A 16,517-nucleotide genomic window follows, 5' to 3' on the forward strand; every position below is an offset into this window, starting at 1 on the left:
AAAGCTTGAAATTTGGCAACATTGCCATTGTTTCTATTAATTTTGGTTAGTTTTCTGTCATTTTCAGTCAACAATAAGTAAATTTTAAATTATTGTTTATAATTGTTGCCTCTCATCTCGTTTCTATTATATACAATTAGAAAAACAATTACAATAAAATTGAATTTTTATCACATTTAAATGGATAATATATTTAATAAAATTATCGCTGGAACTCCAGAAGAAGTACAACAAAGTTTAGAACAATTTTATATTAATGTAAGTTAATTAAAAAAAAAAAATAATAATTTCGATTAGAAATTTTATCCAAAAGAAAATATTTTTAATTTATTTATAATTGGCAGAAATATTTTTATATCACTATAAATCTAAATAAATATTTTTGACAATTATAAATAAATATATTTTCTTTCGAATAAATATTTTGCCTGTAAAATTTTAAATAATAATTTTTTATGAATAATTCCATAAAAATAATAATTAAAAATATATATTGACAGTATGGAAATAAGTCAAAATTTGAGGAATTAAATAAAGAAAATATACGCCTGGATGTTTGGCAAGCATTATTTTGTCATCTTTTAAATGATAGTTATTCAATAGTTCATAGTCAATGTTTAACAACACTTCGTATACTCAGGTGAGTAATAATAATTTAATTTTCAAATTTTTAAGTAGGTTTCTATTTTATTAAATAGTTAATTATAATTTAAAGTGTTTTAAAATATTTTTTTTAGTCGCGATAAAACAGACTTGGATAATATTATTACCAAAGAAAATCTTAATACTGTATTAAAAAATGCAAGCCTTTTAGAAATAAATAAGGAACAACCACCTCAACCAGGTAATTTAATTTAATTTATATTTATTATATTCTTTCAAATCATAATTGTAAAAATTTTCTTCTATAGTTATTTTCGAGGGACAAAAATTACTTTGTAATCTGTTATTTAACAGTGTAAAGGTACAAAAAATGATAGTAAATACTAGATATTTAACATCACTTATTGAACGTATCAATAATCCAATTGAATGTTTTACACAAGAAATGCGATTATTTGATGTTCGAATTTTATTTTTGGTAACTGCTTTAAATATTTCATCGAGAAGTATAGTTAAAAATCAATTTAATGGCGATGAATGTCTTATAAAAATATTACAAGAAATATCATCTCATTCAAGTCCAATAAAGGTAATTATTTTATTTTTCATAATTGTAACTATATTTAATACTAAATATAAAATTGTTTTACAGGAAGATGACATAAATTTTGCTTGTGAAATTTTAAAAACACTTTTTAATTTATATATTCACGTTGAAGATCTTAATGATGAAATTAAAAATAAATATAATAATTTAGTATCAATTTTACGGAAATTAATTCTTTGTGAATGTGAAATGAAAAGAGAAGAACTATACAGGTTTGATATTTTGAATTTATTTAATATTTGCTGTTTAATAATTGATAGGTTAAAATATTCTTTTTTTTCCAGTAATATCATTAATTTATTGACAGAGGTTCCACCAGAAAGTTATTCATATCTCATGGAATCAGCAGAAAAAGATAATTGTACGAATGTCTATGAAAATATGGACATGTCGGTAATAAAAGTTTTACTCCAACTTTTAGATATTAAACTAGAATATAAAATAGATTTAATAGAAAATCTCACGCCAATTTTGTCCTGTTTAATCAAATTAGCAGAAAAAGAAAGATTAATAAGGAAATTTATGCGTCTAGAGGTAATTATAATTTTTCGAAAGTTTTTTATTTTTCAAATTTTACTTATTATTATTATTTTTTTTGTAGATTTTACCACCTTTAAAAGATGTAATGAAAAGACCCGAGGAAGGTAATACCATAAAAGCAAAATTATGTCAACTTTTAACATCACCAATAACCGAAATACGAGATTTAGTTGCAGAATTTTTATTTATCCTTTGCAAAGAAAATGGTATTTATAAAAAAAAAAATTAATTTTTATAAATTTTAATTTTATAACATTAAATATTTAATTTTCCTTAAACAGTTGATCGAATGATAAAGTATACGGGTTATGGAAATGCAGCAGGAATGTTTGCAAATAAAGGTTTGCTAGGTAATCAGCAACCAAAGACTAATTACTCTTCAGAATCTGAAGACAGTGAAACTGAAGAGTATTCAAAGTACAAAGAACAGTAGGTTTTTTTTTCTCTAAATTTCCTTAAATGTAGATTTTTATTTAATTTTCTAAATCAATTGCCAGAATTAATCCAGTTACGGGATGTTATGAAAAACCAAAACCAAATCCACTTGAAGGAATGAGCGAAGAGCAAAAAGAATATGAAGTTATGCAATTAATAGGACTTGTTGATAAATTAACAAGGTACACGTAATTTTTAATAAATTGTTAATTATAAAAAATTAAGATTTAAAAATTTTGTTTTTTCTCTTTCTAGAGAGGGAATAGTGCAACCTTGTCGAATTGGTGAAGATGGAAAACCAGTAGCTATAGAACATGTTCTTGAATTACAAAATAATCTTTCTAAACAACAAATATCTTCCGATACATCAGACTCCGATTAATTTTTCAATTTTTTTCACTTGCATTTATTTATGTATTTTATTTACATATACTATTTATTTTTGTAAATCCCCAACTTACTGAAATATATGAGAATTAAAATTAAATTGTATTCAAAATTTTGTCTAAAATAAAAAATAAATCAACAATTAAATATAATCTAGTAATTTTAATTTATTGACAACAATTGTAGAACATTATTTTCATTATATTTATATAGAAAGTACACAACTATTATTACTGTGAAAAAAAGAAAAAATTGTAATCCTCCATTTATTCTTTTGGTAGTTTTGGTGGAAATGCATTGAAGAAAAATTGATCTGATTGTACTATCTGTAAAGAGATAAAAAATTGTTTAATATTTTTTTTTTTAATTTAAATGAATAGAAAAAAATTAATGTAAACATTCGTTAGTTTAAATACATACATATCCAATAGTAGCAGACAAAACTGCTAGGCCTGCTACTAATTGCATATTATATGTTTTTTGTTTTTCATTATAATTTTGTTGCCAGCATCCTTGAGGAATTGGAAGCTCATTCATATGAGGTCGTCTAGGATCTATTTTTCCATGAGATGAATAGCGAACTCCTTTAAATAAATAAATACAAATTTAAAATAATAATTTAAGTTCCATTAAGAAATAACGACAGCAAAAATTCGTTTCCGAAACCTATTACATAACTTTGATTTGAGGTTAGGAAAAAAAATTTTCAGTGTTTTTAATTAAAATTCTAATCATAGAGTTTCTAAAATAATGTTAATTTTTGATAAAACTGAAAGAAATTTATTTAATCAATATTAGCAAATAAATATCAATTACCATTTTGAGATACTTTTCGAATAACATGTCTGGCTGCTTGCAACATTTTGAAAAAAAATTGAACAATTTAGAACTACTGTTTATAATTTATAACAAAATTTAATCTTTAATTAAATAATCACTTGATTATTTAAAACACGAATGTGAAGACTTCTCTTCAGATCCCAATTTTTTGTTCTTTAAGGTGCTTCCATACCTCTAGCAATTTGGGCTTTCACGTTTTGATTGGTTTTTCCCATAGACCCAACCTAAAAATTTGTGATAGCAGCCTAATTATTGTGAACTTAACCTAAAAAAAAAAATTGAAAATTTAGAATTGGTGTGAAAGTAACCGATTATATTACTTTTGAAATTGAATTTTAATTGGATATTTCTCTTAAAACATTTCCCAAGTTTTTACACCTGTCATTAATGCCTAATAAAGCTTTATCTAATTTATCTTATTATTTAGAGACATAGAATCGCGTTTATATACGTAATATTTAAGTTTGCATATTTAGTGTAATTAAATTTTATTAAAATATAATAATAAATTATATAGAAAGTGATGACGTAACTAACATTAGAAAAATATAAATTCAATAACTCCAGTGTTGTTTTCGTTTATAATTAATTAATTTATTTAAAGTGATGAGTTTATTTCTTGTGTAAGTAAATATATATTACAAATTTTAAATACATATTTAAAATTTTACTAAGAACGCAGACGCCAAATGCAATGGAAGCTGACAAGTGCAGTAAACCTATGTTTATTGTTTTTAATTTATTTCTTTAATTTTTCTTTAATTTAATATAATATATAGTCAAAAATTGTTTTAATAATTAAAAAAAAATTAATATTTTCATTTTTAAAGATTCTCAAGAAAGTTTTGTTCAACAAAATATTGTCAATGACAATATGGAAATGAAAATTAATTTGAATGACTATAACAAGTGGGTGGAGCATTGTCATTATTAAAAATTAGTGTATTACGTTCTTTTATCAATGTTGATATATTATTTTCAGTTTATGAAGGACACTGAAGATTTTTTTTTTTACATTTATGATTAAGGTTAATATACCTTGTGACGTTTTTATTATTCATTTACGTCTATTGCGTTCTCAATTATAAGGAATTTAAAAGTGACATGAAATCAAAATAATTAAAAAAAAGACGTCAAATTTTAAACGGATTTGGTTATTTGATTATTAAGAAACAAACAAAAAGAAAAAAAAAATGGCTAATGAAACAGAAACATTCAGACATACGAATGAAATTGAGGAGACTGAAGGAGATGCAGATGATATTGATGAAGAAGGATCAGATGGAGTTGTAATTCCCGAACTTCAAGGAAATTTATCAAAATGGACAAATTATATACATGGATGGCAAAGTAGATTTATTGTTTTAAAAAATGGTACATTGTCTTACTATAGATCGGAGCAAGACAGTGGTTTTGGTTGTAGAGGATCCATAAGTCTTTTTAAAGCAGATATAAAGGTAAATAATTATCTATAATTCAATTGGAAAACAAAATTAATAATTAAAAATTCTTTTAGGCTCATGAATTTGACGAATGCAGATTTGATGTGTCTGTGAATGATTGTTTAGTTTGGTATTTAAGAGCAGGTACACCTGAGGATAAACAACGTTGGGTTGATGTTTTAAAATCTTACAAGGTAATAATTTCTATCTTTTTTAAAAAAATTTAATTTTTTAATTAATTAATAATTAATTTTTTTTCTCTTTTCAACAGTCAGAGTCGGGATACGGTAGTGAAAATAGTTTAAAACGTCATGGAAGTGCAATTTCTTTAATATCAAATACCCAATCAACAACAAGTGCTGGTAGTTTTAGTAAACGTGGTGTTAGAAGTTTAAAAGAAAAACTTGCCGAAATTGAAACCTTTAAGGATATATTAATTCAACAAATAGATACATTGCAAAAATATTTTGATAATTGTGCAGAGAATTCAAAAAATGTTAGTAAAAATAATTTTACAGGCGATAAAGGTGAAAAAAATTTTAATCCTGCTGAATTATCAGTGGATTTTAAAGGTGAAGCAATTACATTTAAAGCAACAAGTGAAGGTGTACTTGCAACATTACAACATTGCGTTGAATTAATGGGACAAAGAGAAGATGCATGGCGACGAAGATGGGAGAAAGAAGTTGAAAAAAAACGTAGAATGCATGATTTGTATAAAAATTTAAAGGATCAAGTCACATTACAAAGTGGCGAATCGCCAAGACCACGAGTTCTTATTCATGGTGGTCCAGATTATGAGGTAAATAGAAAATTTTTATTTATTTTCTGCGAAAAAAAAAAATGATAATTATTTACCTCATAAATTATTTCCAATTATTAATAATATTTAATTTATTTGCAATTATGATGTAAGAAATTTTTCAATATAATAAATTCGTAGTTTTTAATTTTGACTTGCAAATAATGTCTCTATAATTGGAACATTAACACTTTTCTAATTATATTTTTTTGTAGTAATTCCTTTGTGCATGTATGTGTGTGTGTGTGTATTTTCAGTTATTTCATGAATATCATGTTGTGAATACTAATGAAAAAATAATCCACGTGGAGAAAGTAGAATTACGATGACAGTTGCGCGATAGTGACGTTATTTTTATTCTGTGTCAATTGTTTTAGTTTAAATTTTAAAAAAAATTAAATTATTTTTAATTTAGAAAAAAAACTTTTGTTAAAATATGTTTAAAACTCTTTCCATTATTGTAAATGTAAGTTTATGCAAAAAATTGCAATTGTGTAATCACTGATATAAAATTACTACAATGTGTTTTTAATTTATTAGGAGGGTCCACATAGTGCACTTTGTGACGAGGAATTTTACGATGCTGTCGAAACAGGATTAGACAGAATTGAAGAGGAAAATTTATTAAAAGATCGTTTAAAACAAAAATCAGTTGTACTTCCCACAGCTTCCACAACTCCTGCAATTAAGCATCGACTTTGGTCTGAGGTAATTAATTTAAAAAAATAAATTTAAAGAGACAAAAAATTTTTCTCACGAAAATTAATTAATTTTATAGATAGAAAAAATAACAATGGAACAATTACATTATGCGAGACTTGGAATGGGAGCAGGAAGTTGGATGTTATTTGCTGAAGATGGTGATATGCGTATGTATAGACGAGAAGAAGAAGCTGATGGCTTAGTTGTAGATCCTTTAAAAGCTTGCCACGTAGTTAAAGGAGTTACTGGATACGAGGTGTGCAAAATATTTTTCAGTCCAGAATATAGAAGTGGATGGGAATCAACATTAGAGGATATGTCGATTATTGAAACAATATCAAAGGATACTTTAGTGTTTTTACAAACACATAAAAGAATTTGGCCAGCAAGTCAAAGAGATGCTTTATTTTGGTCGCATATGCGTAAAGTACCAGATGATCAAGATCCAGACAATCAAGATGTTTGGATTGTTTGTAATCACAGTACAGAATATCCAGATCATCCGGTAAATAATTTTATTTTTAATAATAAAAAGAAAAATATATAAATTTTCAAAAAATTGAAATTTAAAAATAATTCTTTTTAGCCCAATGTCAATAAATGTGTTAGAATTTATCTAACCGTTTGTTTGGTTTGTCAAACTGTAATTGATCCACCAAAAGATAGAGAAATCAGAAGGGAAGATATTACATGTAAAATAACGTATTGCTCCGTTGGTTAGTATTTTTTTCATATAATTATTTTGTAAAATTTATTTGTTATTAATTAATTTATTTGTTTTAGTTAACCCCGGTGGCTGGGCACCATCATCAGTGTTACGTGCTCTTTATAAAAGGGAATATCCCAAATTTCTTAAACGCTTTACAAGTTTCTGTAAGGAGCAATGTGAAAACAAGCCAATTACATTCTAATACATTCAAATTCTCGCAGATTATAATGATTTAATTATAATATATATATATATATATATATATATATATATATATTCTTTATGACACTATTAAGTGAAACCATTTTAATCCAGAGAGAATTAGAAAATATTTTTGCATTATTTTTTTAAAATGTTCTTTAGTCTCTTAAAAATTATTATTTCTTTTTTTTAATTTCTCTGTAAACAATGTGGATAAGAATATGAAACTTGCATACTTTTTTTTTATACAATTTACTTATCAGTTGTCATTAACATATTAACAAAAAATTCATTTGAACAAAGAGAATTGTGATTTGTTTTTTTTTTTAAATATTAAAGTCAAAGTCCATCTGTACAAAAAGGATAAACCTATATACTTATTGATAAATAATTAACGGGAATCTGTACATTAAATATTCGAGTTAATAATTATTTTTATTTATGTAAAAATATGTTTATGGATGTAAGATCACTAATGGTGAATCATAATAAAGACTGTTGCAGGTTTATGTACATTTTGATTAAATATTTTGATTTAAAAACTATTTAGATGTAAAAATAATTTTTTTTTTATTACTTTTAATATAAAAGTAAAAAAAAAATGGTTTAATACTTAGTCAATTTATGATAAATACTTTTTTTAAAAAAAAGTATATTAAGAGACCGAAAGAGCTCCACTTGTTTTTGATACTTTGGAAATTTCTTCTTTAAATTTTGCAATTGTTTCTCTGGCAAGTGTCAATTTTTCTTTTAATTCACCAACTTCTCCTCTAACTTTATTTCTTGCTTCCATTATTGCTTTTAAAGTGTATTCTTTTTTAGCTTCAACTGCAAAAAAAATTATCATTAATATTCTTTTTTTTTCAAAATATTTATAATTTTATTTTATACTCACAATCGGTTTCATGACGCCAAGCACCTAAAGTTAATGGTTTTGTTGAACTTAATAATTGTTGCATAAGTGCTGTTGGATCTTGAAATATTATTTCTTCATAAAATTCCGAAACTAAACTCTTTTTTCCCAATTGAATTTCAGGTGTTGATTGAAATAATTTTAAAATATGATATATTGTCACCTAAAATTAATAATTAATTTATTATTATTATTATAATTTTTTATTTATAAACATATATATTTTGTTAAAAACTTACTGGACGTTCATTTGCATCGTGAAAGTAGATTTTAATAACAATTTCAAATTCACCCCAACCTGTTTCTGTTAATTCATATGGTGGCTTTGTGACAATTCGATTTGGATTATTATAACTTTCATGTAATTTAAAATGTACTTTCTTTACATATGTCGACATATCTTCATTATTGTATGGTTTTACATAAACAGTCCATTGATGTGTATGACCATCTTCTTCACGTTTTTTGCCAAAATAACGAGCAATATTTCCATAAATTATTGGTTTTATAATAGTTAGACCCTGAATATAAAGAATATTATAATATAAATAGAAATACAAAACAATAATTACATTAATTAAAATAATATATATACTTTAACCTAGTAGTTGTTTTTTTTTTGAGGTTATAAATCATCTTTTGTTTACAAACCTTTATTCTTCCTCCGGAATCAGGACCAAATTCAGTACTGGTTCCCATATTATTATATTATTGTCACTTAATTAATAATCACAACAAAATACAAAAAATATTTGCTTGTTTTTGTATGTTTTTTGTAATAGCACTGAGCACAATGATAATCAGGGGTGGGTAAGATCCACTTGTAAAGTTACCGAATTATACCGAGCGTAACGCATTGTGGCGGTGTAATTTAAAAAAGAAATAAATAATAAATTACAAATATTATTTTAATTAAAAATTTTATTATAGCATACACACAATATAATTGTTATAACAATAATTATTTATATCCTCAATATTATTATTATTATTACTATTGACTAATGTTATCAATATTTTATATATTTACTTGTTCATAGTACAATTTCTTACATAAGTTTTATTATATTTTATTTTTACTTTATACTCGTGCAAGAAATTGTGAATATCAATAATATATTTTAAATCACAGCAATGACCTGCTTCCTTATATTTAAAAAATGATAAATTATTTTCTAATTTTTATTGTACAAGTCAAAAACTTGTGTAAATTAAAAAAAAAACTAAAATTAACATCTTTTAGATGTTTTGCAATTATATAAAAATTTCACTGTCAATATTTAAAAATCGCTAAAATGAAAAAAAAAATTTAACTTGTAATTATTTTTAATTTGATATGTAGGATAGAAAATTTAATTATATTTTCTATTTGTCTAAAAAAAAATTGGAAGTATTATTTTTCTATTTAGGGAAGAAATCTTTTTTTATAAATAAAAAAAAAAATGGTAAATTTGAAATTAAAAAAAAAATATTTACCAATTTTTTTTTTTTTTTTTTTTTTTTTTTTTATAACTCCGATTTTGTGAGTGGCCTTCTTGGCCAAACATTTTTTTCTAAAATTTTTTCTTTATCCTTTGCCATTTTTTCAATATCATCATTCAATGGTAAAAGATAAGTTTCAATCCATTCATTAATTGTATAATCATCATAAATACTATCCATCGCTATTCTTATTTCTTTTTCTAAATAGATCAATTCCATTTTTATTCTATCTATATCAGCAACAGCACGATCTACATGACTAGGATTTGAAAATGAATATTTTATATTATATGATGTGAACCATCCTTTAAATGTACTGTCCTCTTTAAGTTTATTTAATTCTTGTTGAATGGAAAATAATTTTAATATTGCTGCATAAATTAATCCACCATGATAAGCGCAATTTGTCCAACTATATTGTGGTTCGGGAATATTTAATGAAATACCACTGTCACATGAAAGAGCTTCAATTACTTTCGTTGGAACATCCATGGGAAAATTATTTGAATTACTCGATTGAAGAACAGCTAAATTAACAGCCAATGATGGTAATGCTGATGGTAATAATTCGCAAAGTACACTAAAATGATCATATCTCTGCCATCCAGTGAGAAATGCACCTTTAAATTTTATACGTGTAGAATATTTTTCAATAATTTCCAACCAACGTCGATGATTTTCCACATGATATGCTATATCAGTATAATATCTATCTGGTGCAGTTGCTCCTTTAAAAGCCGTTGCTATCCAAATATTAGGCCATACAAGTGCATAATTATCCCACAATTGATTCGTAAGAGATGAAGCTGGATCTGTTGTGTATTTCCAAACAACTGGTTCAATTAATGCATGTAGACCGCTATCAATAAGATCCTATTGAAAAAAAAATAATTAATTTCAAATTTTTTACTATAAAATACAAAAATAAATAAAATACAAACCTGTGAATCAATTTCTCTAAATTCATCATCCCACGTGAGAATTGTCAAATGAGGATAATTTTTTTTAATATATTTTGAAATTTTTATCAAATGATTTAAAAAAAGTTCTTTTTTATTCCATTTTTCTTTAGCCATTGTTTCTATACATCGATTACATTCTCCAATTTGATAAACTTCATCAGCTCCAATATGAATATATTTTGAATCATGATGAGCGGCAATTATTTGATCAATCATTTCAAATAAAATAGTCTCCGTTTTATTATGCGTTGGACAAATAGACTGTGGATATCGATTGACTTCTCTAAGTTCTTTATATTTTTCTAATTTTAAAACAAATTCTAAATGACCAAATGTTTGAATCAAAGGAATTGTTATTAATTCATATTTTTTGGCTAAATTTTGTATATTTATTATTTCATTTCTATTATAATGATTGCCAGCTGTAATGTCAATTAAATTTCCATAAAATGGAAACATATCTTCATATTCAATTAATACACCGGTTGCACCAAGATTTTTTAATAAACGAAATAGATAATCATAATAGCTAACTTTTGGTGGTGCTCCTTTAAGATCGAGATGTACAATTTTATGTCCTGTAAATAGTGGTGAATCTTCATAAATATTTTTTGAATTATCTTTTAATTTTTCAAATGATGCAAATTCTTTTTTATTTCCAATAAATTCATCCATATCATTTGATTTTAAATACCAGCGAATTTTATTTCCCGATGATAATGCATCATGTGTCTCATTACTGAGAAGATGATAAATAGCAAATAATAATATAAATACAACAACTATAATAATAGTTAATGTTCGGCCTCTCAAATGTGACATTCTTGTCATTTATTACATATTTCTCTAATCAAATAATTATATTCATTTTCTAATTTTACTTGCACTTGTATTATCAAAACACATATTTGGACCAAGGTTTAAATCAACACTAAACAAGAAGGTAAACATTCAAGCGGCGCGTATAGGATTCTGTATAGAATATCTGAAATGTAAAATGTCGGTTAAGTCCAACCTCCATTCTAAAAAAAAAAAAAACGAATGAAAAATTTAAAAAAAATACTTACCTTAAAAATATATACTTACTTTTTATACAATTCTTCATTTATTAGTAAAAATGTAACACTATCACTATAATTAATATAAACAATTGAAGAAAACCGAATACTTTATTACAAATAAAAAGATAATAATAAATATTAAAGTCAAAATACTCGAAATTCCGATTTTCAATTGTCAATTTTATCGTCTCGTTATTTAATTATTAAAATGTGAGGGTTTAAAAGACTCACCGGTTTCCCACGTTGCAGCTTGCAGCTACTCTCAGCAATACTTTTTTTGCGATCACCTAATTTAAATATTAACAATAAATAAATATATTCCATATAAAAAACATTTTGGGTAAAAAAAGAAATGTTTTTTAAAATAATTATATCTTACAATTAACTCTGTTCGACTGTGCAAGATCTCCCCCTAGAGCTGCTTCATAACGCCTAATCCTTGTGTCAAATTAAAATCACATACACAACACCCACTTTTTTTTTTTTATCACAATTACTTTCAGCACTGATGTAAATATTAATTTTTCAAAATTTAACACACTTTTTTTTTAACGAATAATAAACCGAACACAAACAAAGTTTGGCGAATTACACAAATTTTAATTTTCTTTCTAAAAATCCCGTTCACTAATCTAAAAATGGCTTACACTGATGAAAACAATTACTAAAATTTACTTAACGATTTTTGTTTCCAAAATCGCAATGGCGATTGTTCAAGGTCATGGTCAAAACTAGGTTAGAAACTAAAGTAGTAAAATATTTGCACTCAATTTTTGTAAATATTCACATGTTTTAGTTTAGGAAAAAGTAAAACAATTTTTTAAGATTGATTATTGGAAATAAATATTTCGTAAAGAGGAAGTTATTCTTACGAATTGGGAACACTTGTTAAGTTCTGCACACGGAAAGAGATTTACTCAGTTTTTCAATAATAAAACTGTTACTACACGGTTAAATAACACAATTTTTAGTAATAAACGTTGAAATAATACAATTTTTATAGCGATTGAATGTAATTTACTTCAAAGAACTGAGATCAAGTCCCGCGCAAACCGAGAACCAGAAACATACTAACGAGCAACGCGTACTACAACCGCCATCTTGAAAACTAAAAGTTTGTCCCAATTGGCCAGCCTGTTTAAAGGTACATTCACACTACCATCGGGTCTCAAATACAAATAAAAAAATGTTTCTATAAGTAAATTCACTAAATTGTTTTAAATTTACTTTATATTTTAACTATAATTTATTTTTATATCAAAATAATCATATTTTTTCAATTAAAAAGTATTATTTGTCCATTTATTGTAAAGTGTCACATTTTGGAGGTTTCTGTTTGGTGGACGCTACTAAATTTGATTGGTTCTCATCAGCCAATGCCGAGCATTTCATGTTTTCAAGATGGCGGTCAAAGTACGCGTTGCTCTTTAGTATATTTCTGGTTCTCGATTTGCGCGGGACATAATTTCCATTCTTTTGAAGTAAATTTTATACAGTCAGTACAATAAATTGAATTATTTCAATCTATTTTTATGAATTAAAGTAATTAATAATCGTCTATTAAACTCTGTGTTTTAATATCGAATGCTTTTGAGTCAGTGAAATAGTTTCCGTGTGGAGAATTAACAAGTGTCGGCAATTCGTAAAAATGATTTCCTCTAAAATATTTTTCCCTTCAATAATCAGCAAAACATTTGTTTAACGTATAAGAATATAATATTTAGTGAATATTAAGTGAATTGAGTTAAAATCGAGGAAAAAATTTACTAATCTCCTTTCTAACCTAATTTGGACCATGACCTTGAAATTTCGACAATGCGATTGCCACAATGAAATCAGATTTTTTTCATTTGAAGTGGGCATAATTAATTGCATAATTAATTGCATTTTTAAGTGTCACTCATTTAATGTGGATCTCTATATTAGTGAACGGGATTTTTAGAAAGAAAATTAAAATTTGTGTAATTCGCCAAGCTTTGTTCCGCGAGTGTTTTGTTTGTGTTCGGCTTATTATTCGTTAAAAAAAAGTGTGTTAAATTTTGGAAAATTAATATTTAAAGTGTGTTAAATTTTGGAAAATTAATATTTACATCAGTGCACGAAGTAATTGTGATAAAAAAAAAAGTGGGTGTTGTGTATGTGATTTTAATTTGACACAAGGATTAGGCGTTATGAAGCAGCTCTAGGGGGAGATCTTGCACAGCCGATCAGAGTTAATTGTAAGATATAATTATTTTAAAAAACATTTCTTTTTTTACCCAAAATGTTTTTTATATGGAATATATTTATTTATTGTGAATATTTAAATTAGGTGATCGCAAAAAAGGTATTGCTGAGAGTAGCTGCAAGCTGCAACGTGGGAAACCGGTGAGTCTTAAACCCTCACATTTTAATAATTAAATAACGGGACGATAAAATTGACAATTGAAAATCGGAATTACGAGTATTTTGTCAAATTTTAATATTTATTATAATCTTTTTTATTGTAATAAAGTATTCGGTTTAACTCGTTTTTCTTCAATTGTTTTTATTAATTATAGTGATAGTGTTACATTTTTACTAATAAATGAAGAATTAAATAAAAGGTAAGTATATATTTAGAAGGTAAGTATTTTTTTTAATTTTCTTTTTGTTTTTTTTAGGTAAAATATTTACAATAATAAAGTTACACAAATCTAATGAAGATGACGCCAGTATATTCAATAAAACTTAAACGTCAAAATCCACGTGTATGTGATAATAAAAATTCCGTAAATCTTTTTTTGATAAAAGAGGTAAATAATTGGAAATTTAAAAATAATTAAATTGAAATTATTATTTTATTGTTAAACTTTTCTAAGACGAATCGTGTTTAAAAAAAACATTTTTAAATGGAATAGTTTACAAAACGCTTTTAATATTTGACTATAAACAAGATGCAACTACCGCTTATCATTCAGTAATGAAATTGTCATCCTATTGACATCATCGTGAAATAAAAATTTCTAAACCATACAATTAATAATTTTGTTTCTTTTTTTAAAAATGAAATCCAGAAGAGATTCTGATATTTCTCTATCAAATTCTAATCAAAGTGAATTACTTTTCAAAATTCTTGTTATCGGTGATTATGGCGTTGGTTAGTAAATCCTGTAAATTGTAAACAAATTATTTATTTATCTAAGAAAATTTTGACAATAAAATAATAATTTCAATGTGTAAAAATAAAAATTGTAATAAATTGTCTATAATTATTTGTATTTTTTTTTTTAGGCAAAACAGCAATTGTTAGAAGATACACGGAAGGTAAATTTTAAAATAATATTTTTTATTATTACAATTTAAAAATTAAATATATAATTTATAATAAATTTTTTTTTTGAAAATTGAATAAATATTAGCTGTTATTTCGTCGGTAGAAAATATAATAATAGAAGTCTGGTAATATTGTTTTGCACCGTAATCCGTAATCTTTAATGTGATACGAGAAATAAGAAAGCATTAAGTCCTTGAAGTATTTTCATTCAACAAAAGCAGACGTACGTAGCATTTCTCAAAATATTTCATTGTTAGAATTTATTTTAATTAATTTTTTTTTTTAATTTTCAATTCTAAATTATTTTCAAATGTTTAAAAAAGCTGTTTAGTTTTCAATTAAAAAAATTTATTTTCCACATAAGAGATTTTTTTTTTTCAAAAATAAATAGTGAAATTAAAATTTAAATATTTTTTTTTTTCTATTTTCAGGAAAGTTTTCCTCAAATTATAAAATTACAATAGGAGCTGATTTTGCAATTAAAACACTTGAATGGGATCGTCATACAAAAATAAATTTACAACTATGGTATAATTTTTTAATTTCAATTTGTTATATTGAAAAAAATAATTTATTCTATTTAATTTTTAGGGATATTGCCGGAAACGAGAGACACGGATACATGACCCGTGTTTATTATAAATATGCGTAAATAATTTTTTTATTTTTAATATTTATCTCGAGTATATGATTATTTATTTAAATAATTTTTTTTCGACAGAGTTGCTGCAGCATTAGTTTTTGATGTATCGCGAGCAGCAACATTTCAATCAGTGAGAAAATGGCTTAGTGATCTTCGGGAAAAAATTACATTGCCAGATGGTTCCAATATTCCAATAGTATTGTTGGCTAATAAATGTGACATTAAAGAAGTTGCCGTTTCTAATGAGCAAATTGTGAAATTTTGCAAGGAAAATGGTATTGGATGTTGGTACGTGACTTCCGCCAAAGAGAATCTAAACGTTGGTAGGAAAAAAATTATTTTCATTTTTAATTATAGTTAAGAAAAAAAAAAATTTTTTTAAATTGTTAATAAAATTTTTTTTTTAATAAATATTAGATGAAGCGATGCAGTATCTTGTGGAAAATACACTAAAAGCCAAAGTTCAAGACGAAATTCGAGATTCGATAAAATTAAAAAATTCACCATTAATTCAAAAAAAGGCATCGTGTTGTAAATTTTAATTTTTTCTGAAAAAACTTTCGCCAAAATTGTGTTTGAACTTTTTATATTGGGAAAAATAATTAACAATTTTTGTGAATTATCTGTTATATTAACATATTTCACTGTACAGAGTATAATTCTAGAATTCGTAAGATTTTTTTTTTTTTGTACAAAAATCTTGAGTAATATACATTTATGATTTTATATTTTACAAATACACATAAGGTGTGTGTCCTTTTTTATATTGTACAATTTTTTTTTTATTTTTTTCTATTTTTCTATATCTTTTACAAGATTACATTGCATGCAATGAATTTCGTAATTGTGTTTTAAAGTCTTTGGATCTCATATATTTTGCAAAAAAAATTTTT

The 16,517-nt window shown here is 24.9% G+C and overlaps 6 protein-coding genes and 1 long non-coding RNA gene across 8 annotated transcripts in view; 3 read left to right on the forward strand and 4 right to left on the reverse strand.

The window, feature by feature from the left end:
* Positions 1–12,737, reverse strand: part of LOC127289428 (uncharacterized) — a 49,584-nt gene extending 36,847 nt beyond the window's left edge. Inside the window, exons 1-2 of the long non-coding RNA XR_007844164.1 lie at positions 12,066–12,737; positions 11,918–11,973 (exon numbers count right to left, since the gene is read on the reverse strand). This is a non-coding gene — a long non-coding RNA (uncharacterized LOC127289428). The remainder of the gene's footprint in view (positions 1–11,917; positions 11,974–12,065) is intronic.
* On the forward strand, positions 65–2,672 carry LOC127287458 (synembryn). Its single transcript, XM_051314436.1, has 10 exons — positions 65–258; positions 501–640; positions 738–844; positions 912–1,192; positions 1,256–1,422; positions 1,495–1,744; positions 1,812–1,956; positions 2,032–2,179; positions 2,248–2,367; positions 2,441–2,672. The coding sequence occupies exons 1-10, from the start codon at positions 181–183 to the stop codon at positions 2,565–2,567; spliced, it is 1,563 nt and encodes a 520-aa protein (XP_051170393.1). The 5' UTR covers positions 65–180; the 3' UTR covers positions 2,568–2,672.
* Positions 2,722–3,584, reverse strand: LOC127289056 (uncharacterized). The gene is made up of 3 exons (XM_051316851.1): positions 3,389–3,584; positions 2,993–3,156; positions 2,722–2,898 (listed from the first exon to the last, which is right to left on the reverse strand). The coding sequence occupies exons 1-3, from the start codon at positions 3,432–3,434 to the stop codon at positions 2,839–2,841; spliced, it is 270 nt and encodes an 89-aa protein (XP_051172808.1). The 5' UTR covers positions 3,435–3,584; the 3' UTR covers positions 2,722–2,838.
* On the forward strand, positions 4,421–7,777 carry LOC127287107 (ceramide transfer protein). The gene is made up of 7 exons (XM_051313906.1): positions 4,421–4,869; positions 4,929–5,048; positions 5,126–5,656; positions 6,197–6,364; positions 6,435–6,863; positions 6,945–7,074; positions 7,142–7,777. The coding sequence occupies exons 1-7, from the start codon at positions 4,606–4,608 to the stop codon at positions 7,267–7,269; spliced, it is 1,770 nt and encodes a 589-aa protein (XP_051169863.1). The 5' UTR covers positions 4,421–4,605; the 3' UTR covers positions 7,270–7,777.
* On the reverse strand, positions 7,685–9,011 carry LOC127288669 (YEATS domain-containing protein 4). The gene is made up of 4 exons (XM_051316306.1): positions 8,833–9,011; positions 8,421–8,702; positions 8,164–8,344; positions 7,685–8,096 (listed from the first exon to the last, which is right to left on the reverse strand). The coding sequence occupies exons 1-4, from the start codon at positions 8,878–8,880 to the stop codon at positions 7,924–7,926; spliced, it is 684 nt and encodes a 227-aa protein (XP_051172263.1). The 5' UTR covers positions 8,881–9,011; the 3' UTR covers positions 7,685–7,923.
* On the reverse strand, positions 9,353–11,586 carry LOC127287316 (hexosaminidase D-like). The gene is made up of 2 exons (XM_051314199.1): positions 10,605–11,586; positions 9,353–10,536 (listed from the first exon to the last, which is right to left on the reverse strand). Exons 1-2 carry the CDS (start codon positions 11,454–11,456, stop codon positions 9,688–9,690), a joined length of 1,701 nt encoding a protein of 566 aa, XP_051170156.1. The 5' UTR covers positions 11,457–11,586; the 3' UTR covers positions 9,353–9,687.
* Positions 12,738–14,608: 1,871 nt separating the features above from the next.
* Positions 14,609–16,294, forward strand: LOC127289651 (ras-related protein Rab-32-like). 2 transcript variants are annotated; one of them, XM_051317845.1, is made up of 6 exons: positions 14,609–14,804; positions 14,939–14,971; positions 15,413–15,509; positions 15,573–15,629; positions 15,703–15,943; positions 16,042–16,227. In XM_051317845.1, exons 1-6 carry the CDS (start codon positions 14,711–14,713, stop codon positions 16,075–16,077), a joined length of 558 nt encoding a protein of 185 aa, XP_051173802.1. In that variant the 5' UTR covers positions 14,609–14,710; the 3' UTR covers positions 16,078–16,227. The 2 variants fall into 2 exon arrangements, with proteins under 2 accessions (XP_051173802.1, XP_051173725.1); XM_051317768.1 differs by having other exon boundaries at positions 14,611–14,804; positions 15,703–15,947; positions 16,042–16,294.
* Positions 16,295–16,517: the final 223 nt, after the last annotated feature.

Source organism: Leptopilina boulardi, unplaced genomic scaffold (genome assembly GCF_019393585.1).
Source record: "Leptopilina boulardi isolate dan_hultmark-lab unplaced genomic scaffold, ZJU_Lbou_2.1 LbouV2_1, whole genome shotgun sequence".
NCBI classification, from domain to species: Eukaryota; Metazoa; Arthropoda; class Insecta; order Hymenoptera; family Figitidae; genus Leptopilina; species Leptopilina boulardi.

Coding starts and splice junctions, on each gene's coding strand:
- LOC127287458 (XM_051314436.1), top strand. CDS start 181: ATGGATAATATATTTAATAAAATTATCGCTGGAACTCCAGAAGAAGTA. Junction 641..737: donor ACAACACTTCGTATACTCAG/GTGAGTAATAAT, acceptor TATTTTTTTTAG/TCGCGATAAAACAGACTTGG. Junction 2,368..2,440: donor CTTGTTGATAAATTAACAAG/GTACACGTAATT, acceptor TTCTCTTTCTAG/AGAGGGAATAGTGCAACCTT.
- LOC127289651 (XM_051317768.1), top strand. CDS start 14,711: ATGAAATCCAGAAGAGATTCTGATATTTCTCTATCAAATTCTAATCAA. Junction 14,805..14,938: donor TATCGGTGATTATGGCGTTG/GTTAGTAAATCC, acceptor TTTTTTTTTTAG/GCAAAACAGCAATTGTTAGA. Junction 15,510..15,572: donor AAAATAAATTTACAACTATG/GTATAATTTTTT, acceptor TTTAATTTTTAG/GGATATTGCCGGAAACGAGA.
- LOC127287316 (XM_051314199.1), bottom strand. CDS start 11,456: ATGACAAGAATGTCACATTTGAGAGGCCGAACATTAACTATTATTATA. Junction 10,537..10,604: donor TTAGAGAAATTGATTCACAG/GTTTGTATTTTA, acceptor TTTTTTCAATAG/GATCTTATTGATAGCGGTCT.
- LOC127289056 (XM_051316851.1), bottom strand. CDS start 3,434: ATGTTGCAAGCAGCCAGACATGTTATTCGAAAAGTATCTCAAAATG. Junction 3,157..3,388: donor TCGAAAAGTATCTCAAAATG/GTAATTGATATT, acceptor ATTTATTTAAAG/GAGTTCGCTATTCATCTCAT. Junction 2,899..2,992: donor TGTCTGCTACTATTGGATAT/GTATGTATTTAA, acceptor ATCTCTTTACAG/ATAGTACAATCAGATCAATT.
- LOC127287107 (XM_051313906.1), top strand. CDS start 4,606: ATGGCTAATGAAACAGAAACATTCAGACATACGAATGAAATTGAGGAG. Junction 5,049..5,125: donor ATGTTTTAAAATCTTACAAG/GTAATAATTTCT, acceptor TCTTTTCAACAG/TCAGAGTCGGGATACGGTAG. Junction 5,657..6,196: donor ATGGTGGTCCAGATTATGAG/GTAAATAGAAAA, acceptor TTAATTTATTAG/GAGGGTCCACATAGTGCACT.
- LOC127288669 (XM_051316306.1), bottom strand. CDS start 8,880: ATGGGAACCAGTACTGAATTTGGTCCTGATTCCGGAGGAAGAATAAAG. Junction 8,703..8,832: donor ATTCCGGAGGAAGAATAAAG/GTTTGTAAACAA, acceptor CTTTATATTCAG/GGTCTAACTATTATAAAACC. Junction 8,345..8,420: donor ACGATGCAAATGAACGTCCA/GTAAGTTTTTAA, acceptor TATTAATTTTAG/GTGACAATATATCATATTTT.